At 38.6% G+C, this 23982-nt stretch overlaps 1 protein-coding gene across 4 annotated transcripts; it reads right to left on the bottom strand.

The window, feature by feature from the left end:
* Positions 1 to 3460: 3460 nt before the first annotated feature.
* MTX3 (metaxin 3) lies at positions 3461 to 18365 on the bottom strand. Of its 4 annotated transcripts, none has more exons than XM_041753048.1 (9): positions 18264 to 18365; positions 17739 to 17808; positions 17288 to 17364; positions 16270 to 16362; positions 15593 to 15775; positions 15373 to 15449; positions 14734 to 14891; positions 13393 to 13481; positions 3461 to 10099 (listed from the first exon to the last, which is right to left on the bottom strand). In XM_041753048.1, exons 1-9 carry the CDS (start codon positions 18342 to 18344, stop codon positions 9989 to 9991), a joined length of 939 nt encoding a protein of 312 aa, XP_041608982.1. In that variant the 5' UTR covers positions 18345 to 18365; the 3' UTR covers positions 3461 to 9988. The 4 variants fall into 4 exon arrangements, with proteins under 4 accessions (XP_041608982.1, XP_041608985.1, XP_041608984.1 ...); XM_041753050.1 differs by lacking the exon at positions 3461 to 10099 and adding an exon at positions 14260 to 14356 and having other exon boundaries at positions 13442 to 13481; XM_041753051.1 differs by lacking the exon at positions 13393 to 13481 and having other exon boundaries at positions 9964 to 10099.
* Positions 18366 to 23982: the final 5617 nt, after the last annotated feature.

The following is a 23982-nucleotide window of genomic DNA, read 5'->3' as shown; positions in this document are numbered from 1 at the left end:
ATATGATTACATTATTACTGCATTTACTCCTAGTCTAGGCGAATCTACTATGTGAAAATTAGGATTAATCCTTTTTAAAATTCACTATTCACTGTATATAAAATTATTAATTCCTTTAGTCATCTTTCCTAGCCTACTTAAAATGTTTTTGCTTACAAGGAAAAAAAAAATCAGTCAACTTTTCAAGGCTACTTATGGCCTTGGATATAGGTATTTAGTGTCGTTTAGCCATGTCAGTCTACAAGGAATTGATTCTTAGTAGAGATTTAAGAATAAAATTTAAATTCTTCCATTTTAATAGTAAGCTTCTGAGGAACCCACCAGTTTTCTCACTGCTGATTCACTGGATCTTGGCTTCAACTTCTCTCACTCCTTTTCCTGATATACTCAAAATGTTTCAAATTCTATTCTTCCTTCCTCAAAAACTTTCTGAGCTCCTTCTATGCTCCAAGCACTGTGCTAAGATACAATAAAGAAAAGAGTCTCCATCCTCCAGGAGCTCTTAATCCAGGAAAGAGCATGAAAGGAAATAATACTGTTGAACAACTGCCATATTCTAGATGTGCAACGTGTTATCCCATTTAGACCACATGGAAACCCCATCTTACAGCTAAGAAAACAGGGCTTCTGAGAAGTTAAATAATTTGCCTTTTATGCAGAGGATGAATAGACTACTTCCAGGAGAAGTACAAATGGACTATGGACACATGGGGAAATACTCAACCTTACTAGTTACAAAGGAATACATACTAAGTAAATAAACAGGCTATTTTTTTTTTTTTTTTAACCTCTCATGTGTTTTTTTTTTTTTTTTTTTTGTTTTTTTTTTTACCTCTCACGTGGTAAAAGCTGAGAGAATCATGCAGTAATGCAGGCTCCCCTACACAGGGCTGCATAGATGAAGCTTGCAGTCTTCCTGAGAAACAATTTGATAATATATAACAAGGACTACTAAAGAGGAATTTACCTTAATGTCCATTGAGATGGAATGAGACAAACAGTGCTACATCCATACAATGAAATTGCACATAGCCTTTAAAAATCATGTGGAATATGTAATGTACAAGATTTTCTAAATATTAAATGAGAAAGCATATTACAGAACAGTCCATACTGGGATTCCAAGATATTCAGGATTGTATATATGTGTGTATAGAAAACAGAAGACTGGAAAAACAGATATCAATATGTTAACAGAGGCTATTCCTAAGAGGTGGGGGCTTTTTTGGGTAGCTTTTAAATTTCAATAGTTTTTGAAAAAATCAAACACATAAAACTGTTCATAGACTCAGATTCAGTTATTCCCCTGCATTGCGGTGCAGACTCAGAATCGAAAAACTTGCTCAACATCACCAAGTGGTGTACTGTGTTATGCTGGGCTTTTTATTATTTTTTTTTATTTTTAATTTTTTTATTGGAGTTCGAATTTGTAAGCTGGGCTTTCTAAAGCTAACATCCATTGTCTTCCTACATTCCATCCAGCTTCATCCCCAGAGCCCCTGGGATATCATATGTAGAGTTCCTTTCTCTTGGGTTCTTTTCCCTCCTAATTTCTACATCTACTATATCCCTTCACACCTTTTTCTAAACCTATTGACTAAACCTATTGACCTGTTTCAGCAGTAGTCACCCTGTGAATTGGCTGTTACAGGGAATACAAACACTGTACAATCATGGTCACTAAATGAAAAGTTTTCTCCTGGAGAAAACTGGGCCACATAATGGGAACAGAGGGTCTTCAGATAAGTCAGTTAGCATCGTGCATTTAACATAAAACTGAAATCTGGTCTTAATTGTGATTTTTAGACAATGCCATACTTGCTTCTATACCAAAAGATTTCATTTTTTTCAAAACGTGAATTCTTAAAAGAACCACCTTTCCCAAAGTAGGATCTGAGGAACCCATCCTTCATTGTATTTATAAATGTTAAATTCTTCCTACTGTTTTCACTTGCTTACTCAAAAAATAAGATAAATAGAATAGCCTCTGTCTCACTTGGAAAAATACAACTTTTGGAGGCTCAAGTTGGCTGCGTTTGAAATTAGAAATGTCTTTGATGATGCGCAGCTGTCTCCATGTCTTCATCACAGATGTCTCATGCATTCCAGGAGGCTGACTAATGTACCTGGAGAAATGAAGCCTGGTTTCTCATTCTTTCTCCCAAAGCTCTTGTTGGACCAAGAAAGGACTAATTTTTCCCTGCTCTACACCTAGGAACTTAATTACAATTTGCTTTTGCTTTAAGACAAATCCTCCTATTCCTCTGCAGCACTTTCCTTCTTGTTGGCATATATGCTCATCTCAATCATATTTTGCCACACTCAGTGATCTTCCTGGTTCCCCTTTATCTCAGTGTTTCTCCCGTGGAGATTCACTTAGGACATGATCCCAATATGGCAAAACGTAAAAGTTTACTACCAGTAGCTGCTATTCATGGCAAAGGAAAAAGAGAGCAGGGTTTATGTCATAGCCTATCATCCACTGAAGAGCATCATGCCGAATGGTCATCCAGGAGTTTTTGAGCACCTGAAACCACTCCAGACCAAAGTCAAACCTCTGAGCTGAGCAATTAGGAAGCAAAATTTCTGGAGTTCTTTGCTGTGTGGTTCTCAGCTTTATAACTCCAAATAGTTGTCTTTCCTCAGAAGAATTCCATTAGTCCACAGTAGCGACTCTTCTTTCCTGCTCTCTTACAGAAAGCAGGTGATTGTTACTAACCACCAATCTACCCAGGAACCTTTCACCTAGAACCTAAAGTTCATATGCAGTTAAGATGTGTGTTCTTTGGGGATAGAAGTATCAACAGTGATGTGGCCAGCTTGTCACATGAGAGAAACACATACCTGATAGCTCTATGTGGAAGATCAATGCATTTTTCCAGATGTAAGTTAGACTCAGTTAAAAAAAAATTGATTCTACTAGCAAAGATGCTTACCCCCTCAAGGAAGCTGTCCTTACTTGACTAAAGTTCTAAAAGGATTCTCTATGCCCATATATCCTACCCCATTTTTAAAAGGGGGGGGAGCAGCAAAAAAAAAACATTAATATCTTCCCCCTCAAACACATCCCAGCCCCTCACTAAAACTGCATTTTTCAGCGTATGTCTTCCATGTTCAATGAAACATCACTGGACTGTCTAGGTGGGCAAGAGGAAAAATTTAAAAGAAACTTATAGGGCCAAAGGGATGATGAGTTAACTGTAGCCCTGAAAAACTGTGTGAGCTGAGTCACTGGCATACCAGAGGCTGAGGGAGCAGGCCTCTAACCTGCCTCAGCATGTGGTAAAAAGAGCACAGGTGATCTTAACTCATCATAGAAAGAATAAACATTTTATAAAGAACAGCCTCCTATTGAGTTCAGGCCCAGCACTGAATAACCATTTTCACCGCTCAAAAATTCTTCCCAATGAAAATATTTATCTCAAGGAATAAATAACATCAAATTAGAAATTAATAAACATTCAGGCAATTTGAGATTTTATTGTGAAAATAGCTATTTTGACATTATATCCAGTTTCTCACTTATCAGAATAAATTCTTTACAACATTGATCATCATTATCACTTCTGGGTATTTATATATAGTCTCTGAGTAAAATATATTCACACTAGGCATGATTAGAATATTTAAATTATGACCAACATTGCTTAAAGATGTTTACTTTACAATAAAACTATAGTATTTGTACACTGGTACAGATATTTAAAATATTTACCAAAGATAGGTTTGGTAGAACAAAACCAATACGTGTACACATAGATTTTGTAATCTTCTTTGCTGTCAATCTTCTAGAAAGCTACAGTTAATTACAAACACCTCAAATTTCCATTTCAAGATGAATAGAAAAATGGAAACATGTTATTTCTTATTATACAAAATAAAACATCGAGTCAGAAGAGGAATAAAGCTCATCTTTATGCATTTAACATAAAAGCCTGGGTATAGCCTTCCTTCTCCAAGAAACACACACAGGATTGCAAGAGAAGTAGCCAACAGCCCAAAGAACAAGTGACCAGCACAACTGTCTCTATGGTGCATGACTTGCCGAGGACTGATGCAAACTCTAGTCATTTTTCTTGATTTCCAAGAATCTGGGATACATAGAGTAAATGATTAAAAGGCATTTCTCTGAATTTGCACAAAGAAAACTAAAGAATCAGAATAAAGATCCAACTGCTTTTCTTGTGGCTAGATATTATACAACTCAAAAACCAAAGGCAAGCTTTCTATCAAATATATACCCAAAGTGCAAAGTTCCAAATACACAACCGTACACAATGTAGAGAAGAAACAAAGAGCACCCTTATGTCTGAATAGTGATCCGGTTTTATACTTTGAAATGAAATCAAATATACTTAATCCTCTGAAATTTGGAGGGCTAGTGATGTTTAAATTTTCTAGGATATAGTAACCACTAGAATTTAGTGAAAACTGTACACCCTCATCCTAGAAAATGTACACACGAACATACAATCCTTGTTTAGAACATGTCTTCAGTACTAGAATAGAACTTGAAAATATTAAATTTCTTTTGCTTTGTCACTAAAGCAACTGTAAACTTTCTATAGCACTGTGTATATATACACACATATGTATGTATATTTATATATGTATAAAATAAGCAGCTTGTATGTGACTCTAATGCTATTGATTTCATCACCTTTTTGGCACTTTTAAAGCACAGCCAAAAATGATTTGGAAAATTATTCTAGAATTCCAAGTTGGTTCCCTCTGCCTCATAGATGCCTAAGGACTGCTTAGTTCTCTGGAGCCACCAGGTCATATTCCTGTAGAGCTGTTCCAAGCCAACTGGGATTCTAGGGAAATGGGACTGCCTGGCCAGGGGCCTCACAGGGGCCTAAATAACCAATTTGTTTTAACCCACAGCCACCTCTCTCAACTGCACGGTCCAAGGGAACCCTAACCTATCTTCCCATTTTTTAGCACCACTCATTAGAGGGGCACCTAACAACAGGAAACCTTTGCAATTAGCACAAACAAGCAAAAACATTCCACGGCAGCATTTCCCTAAGTATATGTCTCAGAATACAAATCCCAGAAGATACCTACTTTAAAAAAACAAAATAAAAAATACAACAAAAACAAAACAAAAAAACCATATACAATAAATCAGGGAAATAGTGTATACAATACAGTCCCTTCTCAGAGACTGAAACCACACAAAGGTTCAGAAAAGCCTAGAGTAACTTAACGTTGTCTAACCAAGCATTCCCCAAGCTTCTGCCAAAACACATCTTCTTCTCCAAGGAACTAAAAGATGGTTTAAAAAAAAATCTGACAGTATAATTTCAAATTAATAATAATCAGGATACAAAAAGACTTGTTCTCCTGTAATTTTTTTTTAAGGAATCTACTTTGTTTTGCTAGAATATGCTTCTATCACAACACTCCCCTCTCTACCAATGTCCAGCTCGAAGTTACTCTTCCTTATATCATTATTCAAGAATGTTAACTCTCATCAGTAACCACTGGCCTCTCATCTGGAACAAATAATTTCTGTATGCTTTTTGATTCTGAGAATACCTCTCCACCTCAATCACAGTGGTTTTAACTTGAGGGCTGGTAACCTGGGCTCCCAGCCAATATAACCTCCCAACAGGATTTTGGGCTCTTCCTAGCAAACACTAACTACATCCCAACAGGGGCTAAAATATTTTGCAAGCCCTTAAAAAAACCCAAAACCTCATCTTTACTCTCTGCGAAAATGTGGATTCTGAAGATCTAATGACACTTCTGTTAAACCTTTGAGGGTAACAGGATTATAAACCTTTAGTTCATGTAATTAACAACAAATTTCTTAATAATCTATTTAAAAACTACAAAAACATTGAAAAGCAAATGTAAATTCCACAAAGCTGAACAAGAAAGAAAGGCAAGAGATAATTCTTAATGCCAACAACATATATAAAAGACCATAACCAAAATTATAGGGCAGCCCCGGTGGCGCAGCGGTTTAGCGCCGCAGCGGTTTAGCGCCGCCTGCAGCCTAGGGTGTGATCCTGGAGACCCGGGATCGAGTCCCACATCTGGCTTCCTATATGGAGCCTGCTTCTCCCTCTGCCTGTGTCTCCGCCCCTCCTTCTCTGTCTCTATGAATAAATAAAATCTTTAAAAAAAATCTTAAAAAAAATAACCCAAATTATACTTAGTGGCTCTGCTCAGGATTTCAATTATATAAATAACCAAACCAAGACAAAGTCAATTACTAAATCCCTACGAGCTTAGAACAAAAAACACATGCTGCACTTTCTTCTTTAACACATAATCCTAGTGTACATCTCGTCACATTGTGTAATTAGAGCACAGCGAAGTGAAGAACTACCACCACATGAAGACACAGAAGAATTTTTTTCAACATAGTTTATCCTAAAAAGTAAACCCAGGTACCAGAGAAAGAAGATTCTATTACAAATACAAAATCATATAATATTTTACCAGAAAAGGTTTTAGGTTGTTGTTTTTTCTTTTCTGATAAGGCAACACAGATCTTTAGATAATCATTCGTTACAAACCTGAGGTGTTTCTTTCTTTAAACTTAAGAGGGAAATAAATTATATTTAATTTATATTATGTTTTTGTCTGGAACTGAATACTAATTACTATGTTTGCATTATTAAACATATAGTTTAAAACCGTTTTATTTTGAAATAATTATAGACTCACAAGAAGTTGCAAAAATAGTACACAGACTATGTATCCATCCCTCAGCTTCTTGTCTTTAAGTATTTATGTTTTGGTTTTAAAGGTTAACATTTTTGATAGTTTATAGAAAACTCAAAAAATCTAATAGGTGTGGTGAATGTATATTCTTGGAAGAGGCCCCCGAAAACATACCACTGACTTCAAATATCACTTTTATCACATGAAGGCACCTTAAAAAATTGCTTTTCTGAGATTCTATCACTGTTACCAATTTCTGTCTCTTTTGATGTCTAGTTTTTTTCCATTTTTGTAGACTTCTGAAAGTTGTACCTTAGCTGTGACTGAAATAAGCTTCCTTATTCCTTCATGTTAATATATCTAGCAATGTTAAATGAATAGGAATTACAAATGGGAATCAAGATGCTTTGGATTATAAAAATCTTGAATTCTCTAGTGCCCCCCCCCCCCCCCAAATAATACAAACATACCTAAGTTGAAATTTCTCAGTGCTGACCTTTGCAGGGGAAAAAAAAAATACTGTGAAGGGACGACCATCCTCAGTGCTCTTTAGTGTCTTCAGTGTTTAAAAAAAAAAGAGGCCAGCCTTATGCATAAGTGATGGTAGTCTGTTGATGGAGGATCTTTACCTTATGGGAATTATCTGACTGATTTTCTAATCCTATACTACCAACAAATATAAACACAAATATAGTCCCTTTGGTCATATTCCACCATCACGTCCTAAAGACAGTAGATCCCAGGATTTTTGTTTAACACTGTGGACCATTTATCTCAGCAAAATCACACTTATCCAAAGCATATCCTCATAGACTGATCACAAGCTCGCTGCCCAATCTGGAAAGTTGTTCCTTTCTAAAAGCTTCCTATACTACCTATATGTATGGCTTATCCCTGGAGTGGTTTATGCTCAGTTATAGCTTCCTGGTATCTTGTTGGCTTATCCCAAAAATGCTCAACTAAGTAGCCCAACATATAAATTCTCACTTATCTAAATCATATTTTGCATCTTAAGAAAGGTAGTCTGGAAACATCCTAGCCTATGTAGTGCAAGGCTAGAGGCAATTCAAAGCAGGAATGACCAAAAGAAAATAAATCATAGTTACAGTTTTCTTTTCTACTAAAAAATGACAAATACTTGTTATTCTAAAATGCTATCTTTTGATTAAACTTTCAATACATGAAAGATTACAGTATGCTTATTGGCTGAATGCTGTGTCATAAGAACACAATCTCTACATTCTTATAGAACTTTAAACACATTTTTCTTAGCATAGATATTAGTAGTTTCATTGACAGAAAACTTTACATAAGCCAGTATTTGTGCCCATGGAGAAACTTGGGAGTTAAACTTACTGTTTGATTTTAGAATCTGTTAGGGTTGGTATAGTTCTTTCTCCCTATTTTTAATTTTTCCCAAACTAATTTTAATTGTCCTGTTTTATGACTGTGACAATTTTAAGCCACTTCAAGTGCTTCCTGGAAGGCTTACTATAAATCATAATTGAAAATGACCAACCCTAACTAAAGCATAAACAGATGCCTGATTAATGTGTTAACCACCCTTCTCCAATATGTATCAATCTAGAGAACGATAAAGTCCTATGGTCATGATTTTCAATATGGAATATTCACAGGGATTTTGGATTGCTGGAATCTAGTAGAAAATTAATACAAAACATACAAACCCGTTGCAGAAGTAATGTGAAACTCATTAGCTACTTTCCCTAAATGTATCCAAACAGATGAACAAGATTTTGAAGACTACCTTGTTTCTCATTTAATAAAGACTTTCAAGAAGAAATATTTACAATGACTTAAAGACTCCTGTATACACAGCTACCTAAATACAGAACAAATTGGGAGGATTTAGGTCAAACACAGCTGAGCTCCACTTAGCTCAAATTAGGTGAGTCTCTTGACTACAAAGCTGTTTTCTTAACATGGGGGTTTCTGCACGACGTGGTAAGATTTGCTGAGCACCATAGTAATCTTTTGAGACACTAATCAAAAACATGATTCTATATTTAAAAAACCCCAGAAGTGGTTTCAGGACAACAGAAGCACCCCAGCCACTAAAATAAGTGAAATTCTGTTATAAGCAAAATCACCTGCATAGCAAATCCTTTAACAGTTCAGCAACGAATAGAGAGAAAATATTCTTTAAAAACTACTGCTATTTCTGAATATTCCATTAGATCCTTCAACTGTAGTTAAACTATATGGGAAAAGATAAGTTGCCATAAAAGCTTCTGACTACATGACAGGCTCAGGAAAGAACCCTGGTCTGAACACTGGTCCAAGCATGGTGAACTCAGACCAAGCACACAGTAGGTAATTCCATTACTCTAACCAAGAAGTGACTGACAACTGGGCAAGCTTCAGTAAGACTTCACAGCCTGGCGTAATAATGATGACCAACACACTCAATTCTCCTGAAATTAATCCAAGAAAGAAAGGACTAGAGTTAAAAATGGACTATAAATATATAGGTCTAAAGCTGCCATTGGTCCAATAAACTAAAGAGTCCCTGCTAACCTTATAATGAACACATGTGCAAATACAAATGTTACACAGAAGTGCATATAGTCAGATGAATATTATATGTGACCACCTTTGAAATATATATATCTCAGACATATATATATATATATACATACCATAGGATAATACCATATATATATATACACACACATATATATATATATATAGTACTAATCACCCAAAAGATTACACTTCTGAGAGCATAATTAAAAAGCACATTCCAACATTGCTTTTTAAATACAGGCTTTTCTACTGAAGTAAATAGAATATGAGAATATTACATTTTTCCTAACGTCTAAAATAGGCATCAAATTTCTAAACAGAAGAAAAAAGCCTCAAACAGCCACATATTAGACATTCAAACTGTTCTATGAAAACTAAATAAATTAATTGGAATAAATAGGAGTGCACATTCAGAACAGAATTGTAGCTTTTGGTCAGCAGCGTGAACTAAAGGCAAAAATCTGCCAAGATTAAGGCAGGGTTTTTGTTTTTTTTAAATGTACAGTACAGTGTGTTTTCTTTTTTCCCCAAGTTCATTTAGTATTCACTTTGATGTTATCTAAAGTGCATTGCCAAGCTAAAATACAAGCTTCCTAATTAAGAGAAACTAGATGTCATAAGAGAAACTAGATGTCATAGAAAATTTCTTTTTAGAGCCTTCCGTATACCTACTAGTGGTATTTTCTTTTTGCTCTCACACATGTAGTGTAAGACATTACAGCAACAATCAAAGGACTGTGGACACAAAGCATGATGACTGTCACGGTGATAGTCGTTGTAAGGAATTACTTTCTTCTTCTGCTGGAGTCAATTTAAGTGTCGGCAGTTTCCGAGGAGGAAGCTGAGGGCTTTGGCGAAGATTGTCATCCATCTGTGGAAAGTACAAAAGGTAATCTGACTGATGGCTGTGGCACCGCTTATGTGGACTGTGGTCTCCCCATCCAAACTATAGCCTAGAAGAGTAAAGAACCATAGGGTTCCAGGACTGCTTGAGAACCTTTTCCTTACAATCTCTCAGGAACTCAAGATGTGGTACCTCAAATACCAGCTAACTCAGTATATGTATAAAAGTAATACTGCTCATCTTTGATGCCATCATAAATTATAACAACTCCATAAAATGAATATTCTATTGAACCCAACCATGTCATAACTTAAGAGGTCTTCCAATAATAAGTGAAAAAGCAATACTTCTGACACTGAGCTTCCCAGTTTACAAATTATGTTCATATCCAATATCTCCCTTGATCTTCCCAACACAACTGTGAAGAAAAAAATGGAAGGTATCATTCCCTATTTTACATATTAGCAAAACGAAGCTCAGAAAGGTTAAGAAATTTGCATTAGGTTGCAAAGCTAGTATCATGAATTGAAATTAGAGCCCAAGTCTTCTTATTCCAATACTATTGTTCTTTCAACTATACCTCAGTGTCTCAGTGAAAAAGACCTGTACTCCCCTCAAAAAAACCCAGCTCTTTCAGGTTGCAAGTATTTAGACCATGGGAAGCCAGGAGAAGAGATATACTAAAGGATAAATTGTTTAGACCCAATCCAGAGATACTACAACAACCACATCAGTTCTAAGTCTGCTCTAGAGAAACAGAGCTAAGTCTCTCTTCTAAACTAAGTCTCTCTTCTAGAGAAACAAATTACTATAGAGCATATTGAGAAAATGTCCAAGAGTTTCAGACTTGCCCTTAGCAGGACATCAGCATCCCTGGAAACACTAGGAGTGGGATTATTTAGAACTGAGTCAGACCTTAGAAAGCTACCTTTAAGCAGGGGCCCCAAAATAGAGTGAAAGTTCAAGGCCTAGTGTTGAGCTCATTATCAGCTCAACTTCAGAAGACTGGAAAGCAGCTTCCACCAAGGATCCCAAACCTGACAGCAGACAGCATCTGATTACCCACTTGATAAGCAGGCTTTTCTAGTGTTATGAGCATGTGCAGAGCAAAACTCTCCCTTATCTTCTCCAGATGCTCTTATAAAGCACAGAAGAAATGTCTCAGCAGAGGTACATGGAACTTATAGGAAAGCAAAGGGAATAAAAAATTAACTTAATTTTCCAATGGATAAAGGTATTCCCAGTGAACTACCTGAATAGTGTTGTCTTGTTTTTTTCTTGCAAGAACTAAGTTCCTCCAACATTACTCTTTTTTTAAGCTCTAGATCTTCTGTCCAAATGGTTAACTATAGTAGCCGATAGGACTTGTTGCTCTAACGTCTTATAGCTAACACTGAACCATACTGAAGAGCAGATATGAAACGGGTGGGAAGGAGTACCTGACAGAGTTAGGAAACTTTCATATATTGATGATGATGTAAGAATGAAGTGTACAAAGTGGTGACAGGGCCTCTTAGGTTCCCTTTCTGCACCAGTAGGTATTTCCTGGCTCCCTTTACATGTCTGTCATGAATTTGCCACATGTAGAAAATGAAAATTCTATTGCATGGCCTTCATCTAGCAGTTAAGTGTCTAACACAATATGTATTATATTCTACTACCCACATTTAATACTCAATATAGGGGATCCCTGGGTGGCTCAGAGGTTTAGCACCCACCTTCGGCCCGGGGCGTGATCCTGGAGACCCGGATCAAGTCCCACCTTGGGCTCCCTGCATGGAGCCTGCTTCTCCCTCTGCCTGTGTCTCTGCCTCTCTCTCTTTCTCTCTCTCTCTGTGTGTGTGTGTGTGTGTGTGTCTCATGAATAAATAAAATCTAAAAAAAAAAAACCAAAAACAAAAAAACACAATATATTTCCTCTCGTGGGACTGACTGAGTTGGGCTAAAAAGACACACTTGGTGTTCAGCCAGCCCACATCAACTTTAGTACTGGTCTTTTAGTTTTATGCTCAGCCGTACTCACTTCTCACGTTCTAACAACACATGAAATACTGTAACAAGAAAGAGAATGGCCATTCCAGAGAGTGGCAGAGGTATCCTGGCTAGTAGTGCTACCAGTACTGGATACAGAATCTCACGTATTTCATTCATTTGCAGCTAACTGCAAAGCCCACGCTGGAATCCAATTTCCAGGGTTCAAATTCCCTCTCTGCTGCTAGCCAGCTGAATGACCTTGGGGAGGTGACATACACTACTCTCGAAGCTTTAGTATCCTCATCTGTAAAATAGGGCTGATAGAGTAGCTGCAGTATGTAGACCTGCTGTGAGGATTCAACGAGACAAATCATAAAGCTCATACAACACACTGCTGGTTACTCAGACCTCAGAAACTGCGAGCTAGTGTTATTAGGCCACTTTGCCTCATTGGTTAGTGAAAAAATGAAGTATCATTCACTGGTATAAGAAAAAAAAAAGTTTATCAGACACTTGGGGGAAAAATGTGTAACTCTCTTGTATTTTTCCAATTAGACTCACTTTTGAAATTTCCATTACTGGCTGTCTCCCCTACCCACTTCTTCAATATCCCTCTCTCTTACCAAATGAACAACCCTAAAGTGGCAAAATATCCACAATGATGAAAAACTGTAGGCAACATTTAGAGAAGGAACAGAAGGAGGAAAAAAATAAAAGTTTATGTAGAAGAAAGAAAAAGACATCACAAGTGCCATTAATAAGAAAGGACAAAAAAAAAAAAAAAGAAAGGACAAGCACAGGTGCTTACGATCTCAAGAAACATTAACCTTCAGAGACAGAGAGACAGAAACAGAAAAGCAAAGAGTGTTTTTTTGTTTTTTTGTTTTTTAGGTCAGGCTCTTGGGTCTCTTAATTTGAAAAATACTAATTATGTGGTAAAAGTAAACCCGATACCATTATCAAAGCAATCAGGCCTTGCCTGATCCCAGCCTGGGTGCCTCAGTTGGTTAAGCATCTGCCTTTGGCTTGGGTCATGATCCCAGAGTCCCTATATGGAGCCACGCAACAGGCTCCCTGCTCAGCGGGGAGTCTGCTTCTCTCTCTCTCTCAAAATTAATAAATAAAATCTTTTAAAAAAAGAGAAAGCAATCAGGCCACTACTGGCTTCAAAACACTATACTATGTACAACTGCAGTAAAAGTATATTTGAGCAGATTTATGAAAAAATAAACTCTTAAACTAAGAGGGTAAAAAAAAACTAAGAGGGTAAAGTTAAAGCTATGATATTAATTTTAGAAAGGAAAATACTAAACTACTAGAAAAAAAATGATTGAAATAAACTTGACCTTTTCAATCAAGTTGGATTCCTTATTTACAAGTTGTGTGAGTTTCTGCAGATTTGCGTCTACCATTTCTTGTCCAGCAGGAGAGATGCCTAAGAAGCCAGGACAGAAATCAGAGAGACAGAAAATTTTGAAAGTCTTTAAAGCTATTCAGACTGAAAGAACCCTCCCAAGTAGGCCGCCCTCCAAAAACAAATAAAATTAGGCAAAGAGAAAAACCATTCTGGGTTCGAAGGCAAAGTTAAGAGGGATAGTAATGCTCCAAAACCAAACACTAAACAAAAGGATTAAATTTGTCTATTCAGTAGAAGTAGAAGCCAAGTGTTATGCAGCTAGCCAAAGTAATTAGTAAAAGAGCACAGCAGTTCTCATTTTCTTCTCGAATCTGAGTTGTACCTTTTCCCCACCCATACCAAATAGGCCTTTAGTCATAACTGATTGGGATAGCTTTCTAAGGTAGCGACTCCCAAACAGCTATCAACCAGGCACCCACAGTATTTGGAGGGACTCAAAAAATACAGATTCCTGGGCTGTATCCCTATGAGATTCTAATTCAGTAAATCTGGCATAGGACCCAGGAGTCCATATTTGTCCTCTAGCCACGTTTGCTAGTCACTACTCCAGAGTAACAAGGTTGGAAGTTAGTTTCATGACTCTCAAATTGCTAACCCCTACCTCTATATAAAACACATCACCCACAATGAAAAATAAACTGTCCCTAAGCCAGTTATCCTTGTGACTGTTTTTCTTAAAAGGACAATTTCTGCCAATTCTCCCAATACAAATTTTGTATCCCAATCACTTAAGCACAAGGCCCCACACTCCCAAGGAATCACATCCTAAGTGACAGGTACCCTCTATTTACAATACCTCCAGTCTGATGCAATCAGTTTTCAAGTAGTGGAATCATGAGAGTGTACCTCACCCAAATCAGTCTGCTGCTGATTTCTGTTCATGCAGGAAAATGCTAGAAGCAACATTTAAAATAACTGCCCATTTGCATTAGGATAAATGCTACCTTTCAACAGGTACTCAATAAATACCTGTGGTTAACTTTAAAAGAAAATGATCCACTTCAAAGGGGCAATATTTAAAGAACAAGAGGCAAGAAATGTATAAAATCTTGAAGAACAGACAAAAGGTAAGTATCTATTTCTCTGTTTAACATGGAACTAACACACGGGAATAAATTGGAAAAACGCAACTTTTTCAAGTGTTATAATTCAACATTTAAAGACAATATACAAGCTTCTTCAATAAGTCATGAATTATGCTTATACATCCTGAGGAGAATATGCAGATATTCTATGCAAACACAGATTAGCTGAAGAGAAGCCACCTTACCTCCAACACTAAGCCTAAAATAACTGTTTAGGATGTCGTCACAAAAACGGCACAGGTTGGACAGCTGTTTCAAATGTTCTTGTAACTGAACTTTAGGAAAGCGTACTTTATAAAGAGGTGCAAGGAAACCAAACACATAGGCATCCAAGGTAGATGGCCTAAAAATAAATTAAGGATTTTCTTAAAACACAAAGAAAATATTAACTTAAAAATATTTTTTCTCATACATTTGGCAATTCTGGACTATATAATACAGCCTTTTAAAAGATTTACTACATGTTTTAGCTTATGAAAATGATGCAATGAGGGCTTTACTGATTAGTTTTTAAGATACCCTAACCATTTCTTTTATTTGAAGAAACGTTATAAATTAAAGATTCATTTTTACTCACAATTGTTGCACAGAGGTAGGAAACAGGGTGGGAATAGCCTTAAGATATTTTAAATTCACATATATAGCATCCTGAGTCACTACCTGATTAGCATGCACAGAAAAAATTTACTATAGTAATCTATTAAATCTTTTAAGTAAAAAACTCATAAAGGGGGGTGGGGGACAAGAGGACTTACTTTAAATAACTGCTCATGGATTATATGCATACAAAAACATCAAAATGGTTTTTAAGGGCATGCACTCACGAATCTCCAAAGAAAAACTGAGATGTTCCCAATCTGTTTGATAGAAGATTTAGGCACTCCTTGGCATCTCTGTATATCTAATAAGGATGAAATGACAACTCAAAAGTAGGAAGGATACTCTAGAACTCCTGTTAGGCAGGCATTTAGGTATGTTCATCTCTGTTGTCTCTCTTGTCCCTCCTCCGGATGCCCCTTGTTTTGAAAGTAATCCCAACCATACCTGAGCTTCCACTTCTCGGAGGTGGTAGAGGGGAGGCTCTCCTCTGGTCAGGATAATTCTATTCAGTGCTCCCTTAGACATCCTTCCAGGCAGGATCAAACTCAAGGGAAAAGGAATTCGTGAAGCAAACCATGGCTTTGTCACAGTAAAGTAATTGTCACTCTCAACCCAGAATGTGTGAAGCTGCAAAGCAAACAAAACAACTACAAACCAAGAAACAAACAAACAAACCCACCACCACTGTAAGCATGTTCTTTTATTTCAAGAAGTCATCCAGTGTAAAAGTTTTTTTCTAAAGTGGCTTCATACAACTTTCCCAATTAGAATGACTCAAGAACAAAACAAGATTTTAAACACATGGATTTGTTGATTGCTATATCCCAGGCACCCAGACAAGGCCTGGCACATATGCACTCAATAATTAATTGCTGAATGAATGAATGATAGTTATACACGGGAACAAACAACTCCATCTTCCACAAATAATTTTTATTTCCAAAATGCATTCATTGTTTCATGTCTTAGTTGAATGACTAAGAGAATCCAGTTTCACAGTAACATAAACGAATCAAGGTTAATACATAAATGCAATTTCCGCTCTTGAACCTTTTTCATTACATTGCTTCTAAATAGAACTAGGTGTATTTTTAGTAGGTCACTCCAATACCAATACTCACCACTGCAGGAAGAAGCTTCTCTTCGAGGAGAGCAATATAAGCCAGTGTATCTGCCCCCTGCTTTGCTGAGAGTTCATAATCAGCATTATATTTCTATTAAAAAATATAAAACCGAAAACCAAGATTCTTATTCTTCCTCAAAAACGGAAAAATGACATTAAAAGGCAGAACAATAAATACAAACTCAGTGACAAATGCTGCTTAATGCAAATACAGTTCTTAGCACAACTTCACACACAAAGGTCAGTAAGTATTACGCTTTGGTTAACTGCTATAATTCAGTGATTATGACCTAGTTTAGTTTATTGCATGGCATAAAGTACAAAATAAACACAAGCTATTATTTTTAACAATAAGCAAAAAGTTCTAGTTGTTTGCATTTCTTCCCATGGAAAAAGAAAGAAAAAAAAAAAACCTTCCAATTTAGAAAAATTCTAAAATTTGCTGACATAGGATTTATTTTTTTAAGAAAGTATTAACAAAACCCATAACTTTGGTATTTATAAAAGTCTTTACATGTTTAAATATTATGGATACATCATACAAATCTTTACATACTCATGCAATTTAAATACATTACTTAATGAAATATCTGATTGCAACTCTCCCTTTGAGAGTTCTTTAAAAATAAAATAGCTGCTAGTTGGTGGAACTCAGATGGCATATGTAGCAGAAGGTGCACAGCAGCTTTGTGACTAAATTGACAATCACATCAATGAGTGAATAGTGAAGATGGCTTCATTGAATCTGCATATGTCTCGATTTCAATAAAATCCAAAAAAGTACATGAAAATATAAATTGAGTATACCTCATTATAGGACTTTCAAATCATAAGATAACTCATGATTCAGAGCAATAATTCTCAAGTCTATTTTTATATGAAACCCGAGGTATCTCCAATTATCTACTGAGTTGGTAAAAAAAAGAATTAAAGAAAAAAACCCAAACTTTAGAATATTTGGGTTTTTTTTTTTTTTAAGTAACATGCAAGGAACATGTTAAAAAGGAACCACCCACCTGTTTCCTTAAAAAGTTTAATATTTTTGCAGGCTGAGAAACAATGTTGTCTTCAGTCGTCAAAATTGGTACATCCCCTATAAATCAAAAAGTTTACATACAAGGAAATGTTTCTATTTCCTCCGAAGAGATTCTGATCCCCTAGAAAACTGTATCAGTTGCACACTTGGAGGGGGGAAGAATGAGCAAGCTCACCCTAGTTTTTTTTGCAATTTCACAGAGCAGCTCTGGAGAACACTGGCATTTCTCATAATTCCCATTGATCGGGCCTGTAAAGTATTACCCCGAATGGGCAAACCATAAGCAACACACAGCCAGGGCCGTGGTAAGAAGAAACGAAAAGCCCAAGGTACTGCATTGCACGGCCACGTGCCTCCTGGCTCCAAGGGCGGGGGCGGGGGCGGGGGGTCATTTAACAGAGCCCAAGGTGTATGAAATGTTCACACTGTACCTCTCGAACCTCTCCAGGTGTTATCTACGACACTGACTTTCAAGGGTGCGCCAGAAAATTTGGCGTAAGCCTGAAACAAAGTTTGCAATAGAACATTTAGAGTGAGCGCGCGGTGCCAACGTGCAGAGCAGCTTTATTTTACAGCCCGGCGGCCCCACAGCCGAGAGGCCGGACCCGCGGGCTGGGACCCTCCACAGGTCCTGCCGAGGACGCGCGCCCGCCACGCAGCCTTCGGGCACCTGGCCCCCCAAAGCTCTGGGGGTGCAGAGCGCGCGCGCACCGCCCCGAGAGCTGTGCATGGCCGAGGAGACTCGGGGCCAAGCGGGGAAGCTCGGGCTCTCCCGCCGGGCGTCGGCGGGCTCACAGGCCAGGCTGGGGCTCCACGGGAAGGAGCCCGCAGAGCGCGGCGAGAGGTGCCCCGGCCGGGCTCGGCCCTGCAGCGCCGCAGGGGACCGCCGCCCGGCCGGCCTCGCGCCTCGGGCCCCGCCCCTCCTTCCTGTGCCCTGGGCCGCCGGGAGGCCTCACCATCACCACCAGGGACTCGCTGTGCACCGATGGGAGCCCCCAGCCACCTCCCCAGCAACTGAGCTCCAAGGGGGCCGCCATCTTGCCGGGGCCGACCTTTGCACCACCGGAAGCACTTAGCGGCTCAATTTCCGGCACGTTGAACCACGGGGCGGGGCGAGGGCGGGACGAGCACCTTTGCGCCGCGGAGGGGCCGAGGTTAGGGGCCCGCTTGGGACCGGCTGGGCCCTGTGCTTACGAGCTCCCGCCCTTGAGCTGGACCCGCCGGGCAGTCCTCAGGTGTTTTAGTGGATGCCCGACGTGCCCCAGAGCCTCCGAGCATCACTGCCTGGGGCTTGATTTGCAAAATCCCGTTTGCAAATTTGCAAAACCCTTTTGCAGAATACCCCAGATCATCGTGTTTAAAATCATGACAAAGAGGGAGATGAGTTGCCTTACAAGGACCCAGAATTGCCTGAATGTTCTGGGGCCATTGTCTCGAAATTCTTAACTTTCAAACAAGGGGCCTTCCATTTTCATTTTCTTTCTTTATAAATTTTATTTATTCATGAGACACACAGAGAGAGGCAGAGACAGGCAGAGGGAGAAGCAGGCTCCCTGCAGGGGAACCTGATGTGAGACTTGATCCCAGGACCCCGGGATCGCGATCTGAGCCAAAGGCAGATGCTCAAGGCTGAGCCACCAGGCGCCCCCATTTCATTTTCTGCTGGGTTCTGCAGATCATATAGCCAAGCTGAATCTGTGGGCAAGAACCAAATGGGTTTTTTTGAACATCACACTGACAGTTTCTCAGAGAAACTGTCGAGGAGGAAAAACAGGCCTTCAGAATGCCACGATCCCATTGTGCTTACAGGATGCTGGAACTAGGACTTGGTTGCTGGGTCCTTCCTCTACAAGGTGCAGCAGTCTTTCTAGGACAGCCTCCCAGTCATTTCTCTGAGTTCTTTCCTTTCCTTTAAGGGGTAGTTGGACCCCTTAAACAACAGTAAGCTCGAAAGAAACCTCCTCTGCAAATTTTCATAAAATTACAATTCAACAAATACTTGCTAGGCACTCCCTAGGTAAATTATAGCATCCATACGCTAAAGTCTTTTTTTTTTTTTTCCATGTTTCAAAGGCAAGAGTTCTCAGAAATGGGAAGGATAAAGTATATCAAAGGTAGGAATGTGTTAATAATACTTTATAAATGGGAAATTAATATATGTACCATTGAAACCAAATGTTAAGACCTTCATTGAGCAGCTACTGTATCCAAAACACTGTAAGGCTCTGAGAGGACAGAGATAAGTAAGACATAAACTCTATGCTCCGGAGTTTAGAAGTCAGATTATCCTGAATAAAGTTAGAGGTGCAAATAAAATATTATGGAAGCACAAACCAGGAATGATGCATCCTGTCCGGGAGCAGTGGAAGCTCTCTGTTCAGTCTTCAATGTAAAGAAAGTAATTCAACTTTCAGGTAAAAAAAATCAGACCTCCCTGTTTTGAGGGTTAAAATCCTAAGCCATAGGGATCCCTGGGTGGCTCAGCGGTTTGGCGCCTGCCTTCAGCCCAGGGCGTGATCCTGGAGACCAGGGATCGAGTCCCATGTCAGGCTCCCTGCATGGGGCCTGCTTCTCCCTCTGCCTGTGTCTATGCCTCTCTCTCTGTCTCTCTCTGTGTGTGTCTCTCATGAATAAATAAATAAATAATCTTAAAATAAATAAATAAATTAAATTAAATCCTAAGCCATAAAGCTTGGAGTCTGTATACTGCAATCAGGCATTTAAAATAATCATATACAGCTTGGGGCACATGTGTGGCTCAGTCAGTAAAGCATCTAACTCTTGGTTTTGGCTCAGGTCATGATCTCAGGGCCATGAGATCAAGTCCCATATCGAGAGCCCCCACATGGGGCTCTGCACTCAGTGCAGAGTCTGCTTGTCCTTCTCCCTCCTTCGCCCCACGTGCTCTCTCGTGCATATGCAAATAAATAAAATATTTAAAATAATCATACACAGAGAATATGGATTACCTGAGTCTTATTTGCAGGGTGGGGAGGAGTAGGTAACGGATGAACATTTTTTGTGGACACGTAATGTAGTTAGTTCAGCCTTCTCCCTTATTGCTGCTGTTACATATGACAATTTCATTTGCATTAAAGAGAAATTAAATCTCTCCTCTTAACATTTCTGAATTGAGACAGAAAATAGCATGCCACTGCATCTGATGAGAGAATCCTTACACACAGGTTTATTTGTGTCTATTTAATAGCAATCTTTTATTTTTGCAGTTCCTCCCGAGAGTCTGTATTTGCTAGATTGAATTTTAAAACCCCAGTGCATGGGATCCCTGGGTGGTGCAGCGGTTTGGCGCCTGCCTTTGGCCCAGGGTGCGGTCCTGGAGACCCGGGATCGGATCCCACGTCGGGCTCCCGGTGCATGGAGCCTGCTTCTCCCTCTGCCTGTGTCTCTGCCTCTCTCTGTGACTATCATAGATAAATAGAAAAAAAAAAATTTTTTTTTTTTAAAAATAAATAAAACCCCAGTGCTGCTGATTGCACAACCAGGCTGAATGTTGTTCCAGAGAACCACACAGAAAGTTGAAACCTTCAGGAATTATGCCTGGTATGGGTAGTTGGCCCCTGTGCCTTTTTCTGGCTGCTAAAGTGTGTTGTTCAGAGTTCATCAAAATCATAATTTCAGATTCCTACCAGGAAGCATATTATCTGCAAAACATTCACACATGTGTGGGATGACTTGAATCACAGCTTTTTAATGAGTATTCCAGACAATGTTTTCCCTGAAAAAGAAATTTTATTTTTTAAAAGATGGACACTAAAAATGGCCTCATCTAGTGACAGTCATGTGAACTCAGGGGGCCTGACTTAGGCATCAATTTCTATCCCTCATGTATTTCCTAACTTGAAAGCCATGGTGCAAGTTCTAGTAGGATCTTTTTGTCTGGGTGATTAAGAATCTGTGAAATGGTGCTGTCAACAAAGATAAAAGCCTTATGGTGAGTGATCACTTAGTATGATTATTTGTGAGAAAGTTGGATTAAAGATGCTTGAAGGTCCCTTTCAACTCTAAACTTCGGTAATTTAATTCCACATTCAGATGTAAAATCCTTTCAGAGGAAAAGCAAATACTCAACAGAAATCAGAAGAGTTAGTTTCTGATTTTGCCTCTAATTAACCATAAGACCTTGAGGTAACCATTTTACATTTATTCCTCAACTCATTCACTTATGAAGAGAGAGTTCTTTTACCTCTGAGGTACTGTTATGCTATGTCATATAATAAGCATTTAATAATAGTTAACATTCATGGAGCAATTTCTACATGCCAGAAATTATTTTATGTATCTGACAAAATTCATTTTATCTTCATAATGCTCCATTAGGTACGTACTGTTATGTTCAACTGTTTTCAGAGAGAGAAATTAAGGTACAAAGATGTTAATTAACCTTCCCAAGCTCACCTAGCCAGTAGATGGTAAAAGCAGGACTCAAACCTAGGCCATCTGGGCTCATACTCTCAACCACTATGTCATACTGCTGGTAGCCTTCTAAGCAGTCCATTAAAAATCCTAGTCTTGGGGTGCCTGGGTGGCTCAGCTGGTTAAATGTCTGCCTTCAGCTCAGGTCATGATCCTAGGGTCTCAGGATTGAGCCCTGCATTGGGTTCCCTGCTCAGCAGAAAGCTTGCTTCTCCCTCTCTCTGCCACTCCTTGCTTGTGCTCTCTCTCTCTAGCTCTCTCTGTGTCAAATTTTAAAAATTGAAAATAAATAAGTAAAAATCCTAGTTTTACTCAAAGTGAAGTTATCGATGCCATGATAGCACTATCATTACCTGTTTCAATAATATTTTTTTTTAGTATCAGGCTATTAAATAAGTTCCTTAAGCAACTTCTGTATGCCCAGCACACATTGCTGGGCTATCAGAGAATGAAAACGTATGTTCATTGTTCATGATTTCAGAGGGATAGTTGACAAGGCCTACATACTTGAGGTAATAAGAAGTAATTAGGAGTACAATTTTGTCAAGTAGACCACAAGCCTAATGTGGTTTTAGACCAAGGACTTTAGTGTATTGCACTGCTTGGCAAAGGCCTAATGGAAGAGGTGGGACTTTAGCTGACTTTGCAGGAAAGATGGGTGCATTGGATTTAGATTGGCACAGGGAAGGGATTCCACATGGGTTATGCTACATTAGTCAAGTCATAGAGATGAGAATGACTATGGCAAAGAATCTTAAATAAATGGATGATGAATTTGATAATAAGCTGGAAACTTATCAGGTAGAGTGTTGATTGACTCACTTGGGAATCAGAATTGGTGATATTGGATGGCATGGAGATATACAGTTTTGAGAAAGTAAAAAAGAAGAGTAAAAGTCTGAATATGATTATTAACGGATGCACATAGTCATGGATGGAGGGTGCGTGGCCACCATAGGAGGAAGGGTTTTATGAACCCATCAGGTGTATTAAGTGAAGAAAAATGTGGAAAATGAAGTGAGGAGATGCTGGTGAATATTATTAGAAGAAAATCACCTGGCACCCTTGTACTGAGCATGTGAGAAATCAAATTGCAAGACATTGCTGAAGGACATGGTATTTGGAAAAAGGACAATTATAAGATCCTCAGGCATATGGCAGATAAAGGAAGGAAAGGAATGGAACAGGAGCAGAAAACTTAAGATCAATGTTTTGAAGGAGATGACAAAGTAAGTGAATCTACATACATATGAAGACAAAATTGGCCACTACTGAGCAAAAGTCTGAAGATGTCAGAAAGAAAAATGTCTAGTATCCTATTCCTAGGGTTCTCAGAATTACCCTAAGGAGTTGAAAGGCTGCTATCAGGAGCGTGAGCAGTGGAGCTGGCATTGAAAATGAGAGAGGCTTTCTCTCTGACACCAAAGGAAGATTCAAGGAGAGCATGGAACACTAAGTTAGCCTAAACCAGTTACTTTCAAATTTCTCTGTTACATTAGAAAACAAATAGTCTGAGAGAGAGATTGGGGCTTCAAAAAGAAAGAGAAAAGTTTAGAGCATGTACTGAGAAGTTAATAATAAATGAATGGAGGGGCACTTGGATGGCTCAGTCTGTTAAGTGACCAACTCTTGGTTTTGGCTCAGGTCATCATCTCAGGGTCTTGAGATAGAGCCCAGCATCAGCCTCTGTACTCAGCTCAGAGTTTGCTTGGGATTCTTTCCCTCTTCTCGCCCTCCCCCTCTATCCATCGTTCCCTGTCCCCTTCCCCCACTTGTGTGTACACACACTCTGTCTCTCATAAATAAATAAATAAATAAATAAATAAACTTTAAAAAAATGGAAGCGTTGCTGACAGTGACAAAGGTCATATTTAAATTAGTATGAAGGAAAAACAATAAATTAGTGTGAATGAGACAAATCAAGTGAGAGCCATAGACAGGCTAATAATTAGGTATCCTTTCAATTATTCTTTAAATATTCAACTTTTTTTTTTAATTGAAATGAAGTTAGCCAGAGAGCATAACAGGATCAGTTTAAATTTTACCAATTGCTTCTGCTTGAAGTCCTATGTGGAGACCTGGGTTCTGGTACTACTTAAAGTTTGGTCCTGAGGATAACAGAAAAGAAGAAGAGGATCCTACAAATTGAAAAAAGATGGAACCAATAGCTTCTGCAGTGGGGCTTGCCCATCTTTAAGTCTAATTAAGTTAGTACAGTTGTGTGGCTTCCTCCAATGGTCT

Source organism: Vulpes lagopus, chromosome 4 (genome assembly GCF_018345385.1).
Source record: "Vulpes lagopus strain Blue_001 chromosome 4, ASM1834538v1, whole genome shotgun sequence".
Lineage (NCBI taxonomy): Eukaryota > Metazoa > Chordata > Mammalia > Carnivora > Canidae > Vulpes > Vulpes lagopus.
Note: the sequence above shows the minus strand (reverse complement) of the source record. Positions and strands in the feature narration are given on the sequence as shown.